This window comes from Perissodus microlepis, chromosome 6 (assembly GCF_051167445.1).
Source record: "Perissodus microlepis isolate ML-2025 ecotype Zambia chromosome 6, ASM5116744v1, whole genome shotgun sequence".
Lineage (NCBI taxonomy): Eukaryota > Metazoa > Chordata > Actinopteri > Cichliformes > Cichlidae > Perissodus > Perissodus microlepis.
Genome location: NC_140466.1, coordinates 1,140,057 through 1,146,056, shown reverse-complemented (window position 1 = coordinate 1,146,056; position 6,000 = coordinate 1,140,057). Strand labels below are relative to the sequence as shown.

Here is a 6,000-nt window from a genome sequence, read left to right as displayed (position 1 = left end):
TAATAAATCGAGTAATTCTGAGATTATTTTATGAAATTTCAGACTGATTATAATCGCAGACGCTCTGGGCTCTGATTGATCGTCTCTGGATCTTAAAGTCTTTTGAGGCTTTTTGAGCTACAGGTGCTGCAGAGCCCTCGTGAAGAACTTTAACCTTTTAAAACCGGAGCGCGGCCCATCTAAGTTCCTCTTTGCGACGTGCAGAAAGCACGTTTGTCTCTTACGGTTACTAGAAACAAGAAACAGCAGACCATCGTTGTTAAGAAGTGGCTCCCAAGTTTATTTTAGTCTGAGAGAGTTTCATGTAAAATATGCACATCTTATTTTACAAAAACGTGTGTGTGTGTGTGTGTGTGTGTGTGCGCTCTGAACTGGAATGTAGAAGGAATGTTTGACGGATGTTCAACGACTACAAGGATGCAGTGATGAAATAAAACCTGTCAGACCTGAAGCGGCTCTGACGTGACGGCAGTCGGCTTTGTTTTTACAGTGCAGTGAACAAAGAGTCGCAGTACGCACACAGCTCGACAACTTTATGTCCACAAATCGACACGTTCACCACAGCGCAAGTAGAAATACAAACACAACAGATGCAAAATTAATGGCTGTGAAATTATTTTCTTCGTATCCAGATGCAGTGAGGGACCTCGGGGCTCCAGAGCCGAGCTGGATTCAGACAGTCTGTATGAGCCGCTCGGCCCATAAAACAGAAGCAAAAAGAACAAAGCACACAGATTCAGATACACATCGATATGAACGTTTAAAGATTTTAAACCTTATTTGTGTTTCAAAGAAATGAATAACCTCGGACCGACAACACAAATGTACAGTGTGTGTGTGTGTGTGTGTCACAGAGTGAAAACAGTGCTGTAAACTCATCCAGAGTCACGGACATGTGACCGACTGCTCCAACAGAAGTAAACATCTACACAGGCTGCAGTTCCTCTAACGTCCAGCAGAGGCTCCAGCAGTGAGTCCGCAGAGGCTCACACAGCAGAAAAAACACGTTCTCCTCCTGATTGGACGAGGACACAGCTGCTAGCTGTCTGCTAGGCTTCACCTGAACTGACGTCTGGACAGTGTTTGTGCTGTTTTAATGATTATCTGACCATCAAATGTCAGCTGTGAGGTTACTGTCCAACAAGTCTGAACAGTTTTACTGAGTGAAATTCCAGGTTTTTAATGTGATTTTAGTGATCAGCTGGTATTTGTTGCCTGTGGATGCAGACTGCTAACCAGGCTGGCTAGCATTAGCTAATAACTTTCTCCTGTAAGTACGGTCACTTCTGGCTCTAAAAGCATTTGGCAGTGTTACAGAATCCATCTTTTCTATACAGGCTGTGACATGTAGCTAAACACGGTCTTTTTAACAGAACAGGCGAGTCCGCTTTAATTTAATGTAATGGATGATGTAACGAATTATCTTTCACAGCTGGGCCCACGTCCTCATTTAAGTTTGACAGCATTTTAGCAGGTAAAGGTGATGCTTTGACATGAATTGAGCTGCGGTTTGGGGAAGGCCTCGAAGGGGACTGGCGACGGCTCCCGGGCAGATCCCCGTGTACTAAATAGGAGTGAAGAAGTTAAAGAGTGGAGAACAAGGAGGGAGGGAGGGGCACGTAAACGAGAATGATCGGCTTGCAGAACTGGCGGAACCGATATAGATGACAGCCGGAGAAGCGCGTTTGGAGGCGTGGTCCCGCTCCTGAAATTCCGATACATAATCTCCAATACAAAAAGTAAAGAAGATGTAATAGATTACACACCTGTTACGTCACAGTGTCATCTCCCTGTAGCGCAGCCTTTCTTTCTAGGCCGACTCTGAAGCTGAGCTGCTAAATCTGAATTTATTTCACTCTCTGAAAATCAGCCTGAAAGCTGATTGAAACACATGCTGCATAAAATTGACCAAAAACACAAAATCAAAGCACATAAAGCAGCAATGCTACTGTGACATCATCAAAACAAGTAGATTTCCACACCGACTGTGTCCTAACTCTATACCAAGCAGTAATCAGCACATCTGACTGTGGACTAAGACGATGGACACGAGCACAGAAATGAGAGACATGACGCAAACGTGCACAGTCAGGATGCGATGCAGAGTCTGCACACAGCTGCAGACGGTCGTCGTCCTGCAGAGAGGCTGTTTTCATCACAACTATGCAAATATTTCTGGGAGGGAAACACTGATGTAAATAACGCAGCGACGGCGTCGTGTTAAGCTAACTGAACATCCTTCCAGGAAACAGTTTGGACAAACGTGGCCTGAGCGTGAAGCTGGTTCAACAAGAGTGCTGCACACAGCACAGAGGAGAGCAATGTGCGACTGTGCCGCCATCACAGAAATATTCTGTTCGCTTTAAACAAACAAAGATTTCTCAAAAACAAATAAAAGGGCTAAACTGGCATCACAGCTGGAACAGGCTGACCACGACTAACCGAGTCCTGTTGAACAGAAGACACCTGAACAACGTTTGGTTAATCTCGCCTCTCGAGTCCTCAAACCTGGAGCCTTCTCCCTGCGCTGCTGCAGCGATTAGGTCACTGTGACACAGTGTCAGTGAACTTTGTGCAGAAAATGAGGTTTCATTATTAGGAAACTGGCTAAACGTGCCAGATGACTGCAGCAGGATATAAAAGGAGATGACTGAATGCTGCAGCCCCCCCTCACTGCTCATGTCAGCAGCTGAAAGTAATTAAAGTTACCACACTGCTTCCTAGAAAACACAACAAAATTCCAAAGAAAGTCCGTGAACGGTCAAAGTGACGTAAGCCAGCAGTAATTTATCCCAAAAACAAGCAAAGCAGAGAATCGCCGCGTTTCAGACCTGAACTAAAGTCACAAAGCTGAAGCGACTGACTGCACCTCACATTTTCTCCAAATGAATTTCAAATGTCAAAACTCTGTCGCACGGCGCGTCTGCACAAAAAAGGAAAATGAAGACTGGAAATGTGATGGACAACACGGATGAACCTGGGTCTGGCTGCTCGCATGTTCTTAAAGGGAGTGAGTGTGAGCTTCCAGTGTGACTGTGCGCTGCCGCCGCAGCGTGGGACGGCCACTCCCGACATACGCAGTGAGGTTTGAGTGTGTGGGTCGTGTAAGCATGTATGACACATCTGTAATGAAACATCAGGGCGTTGTCAGCGTGTCAGGGAGGAAATCAGTGCAGAAAGGACAACTCTCACAATGGGTGCATCAAACCTGACTCACACAGATCCCATGATGCTGAGTAACAGAAAGCTGCCAAAGACGCACAGCTTTTGTTTGGCTGTTCTTTCTTTTGCAAGCGTCACTTTAAACGGAGAGGAAACCTGAACTGGGCAGCTCAAGTGTTTTGTTCTTCAGCTGAAAGATGAAACCAGTGCTGCAGTTCCTCTGACGTCCACTAGAGGCACCGAGCCGGTCCCGATAGACTCCCGCCTCTGCAGCAGGTGGATGGCGACACAGGCGGCTGCTAGCTTCATCTGAACTGGACCTCTGGACCGTGTTTGTGCTGTTGGAGCCTTTTGGAGCATTTTAATGGCATCATGTGACCAATAACATGGCTGCTGTGAGGTCACTGTACTTGGAGTCGTATCTGGTGAGCGAAATTCAAGGTTTTTACTTGGATGATACTTTGTTTTGCCAAACCCTTACATGCAGTCTGCTAACCAGGCTAGCTCATGTAATCGCTTCCCCTTTGGCAGCCAGAACGGTAACATTAAGGCTTTGACATCAGAGTCCTTCTCAGGTTTGTGGCTTTCACTCGGATTCTTTCCAGGCGGTTTCTGATCAGCTCAGCCTGAGCTCATCTGAAACAGATCTGTCACGAGAACAGCCACAATACCAAAAATCATAGAAAACTCAGGACTCAGTACAGTGTCTTTGTCTGTCTTTTATGTACAGTCTTTGTCTGAAACAGTATTGTTTCAGAGGATTAAAAAGACGAGCTCACACTTTTCAGACTTCAGACTGCGGCGGAGCGACGGAGGTTTTAACTGTAGCAGAGACAGACAGATCTAAGCTGCACTTCTCCACCCGGAGCCAGAGCTCAGCTGCACGCCGCCTGCCACATTTCAGTTTGGGAATCCGGCTTTTTCAGACTTTTACATTAGTATGCTGATGAGATACGTCCACAGGCCAGCACACAGGATATCTACACACTTGTCTTTTTACTGGTTATTTTTCTAAATACCTTTAAGCTTCCAGAAGTTTTGTGTTCAGCTGATAGCAGACCTGTGATCGCTGAGACTGCATCAGCGTCTGGGCCTCTCAGAGAAATCGAATCCTCACACCTGTTACACACAACACAGCAGAACTGGAAGTGAAGCTGCAGGCTGTGCTTCAAACTCAAGACCACTGCGCTGACTGATACACCGCCTGTGTCTCCACCCACCTGTTTATCACGAGGCCACGCCCCTCATAATGCAAAGCCTTAATACAGTTTAAATGGATAGAGTTGTTACAAAGGGTGAAATCAGCTACAGAGACCAGATCGGATGTTTTCTGTAAACATGCCAGTTTCTCCTTTGGTCTACGAGTCTACAGGCGCTGACTCACTTTTGGCGCCGCCCTCTAGAGGCCATTAGAGGAACTGCAGTTTCTCGCACTTACGTGTGGTTGAGACGTTCAGCTCAGCTGGCCGTGAGTCACAGTATCTTTCACGCTATTGATCGAGCTGGTTTCAGTTAACTGAAATCCCCCACTTTGTCTTTGGCAGGTCAGATTTTCCACCACTAAAATATTATCAGACTGGAAAAGAATGAATTCCACGTGGAGGACGTAATCCCAGCACGTGGAGCTCTCTCTGCTACTCCGTCACGTCTGCCACGCACTCTTCAACAACATTAATTTCAACATCACAGACTTGGTATCAAAGACTATCAGAAGATTATTTTTAACTAGATGAACCTTTCAAAAAGTTTTCTGTGGTTTTCAGGCAGAGATCCAGTTTATCCATCCTTCATAACAAAGATCATCCTGATTGGCTCTCAGGGGTTCATGGAAAAGGAAATGCAGATGTTCGTGCGCCTGCGTCTGAATAATCTCTCGTCCTTTGTCTCTACTGCTTATGCACGTCTTCGTGCCGCAGTATCTTGTACAGGACCCAGTAGAATATGTTGAAGAAGAGGAAGGCCAGCGGGAAGCCGGCCCTCGACACAGTGTCAATCTTTTTGGCTCGGTCGATGAACAGCTTCCTCATCTCCTCCGTGCTTTTACCCCCACTGGCTGCTGCAGGTGCATTCTGGGTAGCGTTCTGCGCCGTGGCTCCCGGCGTGTTCAGTGCACTCACGGCGTTGTTGGCGCTGGCCTTCGACTCCTTGCTGTTGCTCGGGGTGGAGGTCACGGCGGCAGCAGGGGTCAGCCTGCTCTCATTTGTCCCCCCTTCCTGTTGGAGAGACGAGGAGGAAGAGGAGGAGCAGGGGGAGGAAGGGGTAGGGGGTCACAGATTATTTGTGAATCTGTTCGCCGGTTTGACCTCTGAGCGAGGCACCACACCTGACCGAAGCACAAAAACGAAGAAGCAAATGAATTCAGATTTCCTCGGGTTGGTGCTCGGAGCTACTTTCTCTACGTTCCTGTTTAAAACCTTCTGAAACTGACCTACAGACAAACAACAGCTGTGAGGCGTTAAAGAGAAACCAGCAGTTGAATGAGTCATTAAGAGTTTACCTCAGAGTTTAAACTCTGCCCCCTGGTGGTGAAAGCTTTAGTTAAACTCAGCTGAAGGAATTACAAAAGGTATCTTTACACTAGGGGTGCAACGATACACAAAATTCACGGTTCGGTTCGATACTTTGGTGTCACGGTTCGATATTTTTTCGATACAAAAAAATGTTCATGCCTTTTTAATTTGTCATTTATTAAAATTATAAATATATATTTTAACTCAAAAGTACAGTTTTTAAATTTAATGTTGCTGAAACAACAAAGGGATAAAAAAATAAATCTATCTGATTGAGGAATCCCTCATCTTTGGAAAAGAGAGTTTATTACAGAGAAATGTCTCTTTC

The 6,000-nt window shown here is 46.0% G+C and overlaps 1 protein-coding gene across 3 annotated transcripts in view; it reads right to left on the bottom strand.

Annotated features, from left to right (window-relative positions):
• Positions 1-256: 256 nt before the first annotated feature.
• The window catches only part of LOC146384752 (glycine receptor subunit alphaZ1-like), a 50,939-nt gene continuing 45,195 nt past the window's right edge, over positions 257-6,000 (bottom strand). For all 3 annotated transcript variants that reach the window (XM_084929816.1, XM_084929814.1, XM_084929815.1), the window contains one exon: positions 257-5,375. In XM_084929816.1, coding sequence (XP_084785942.1) covers positions 5,049-5,375 — 327 coding nt within the window. In that variant the 3' untranslated portion in view covers positions 257-5,048. The remainder of the gene's footprint in view (positions 5,376-6,000) is intronic.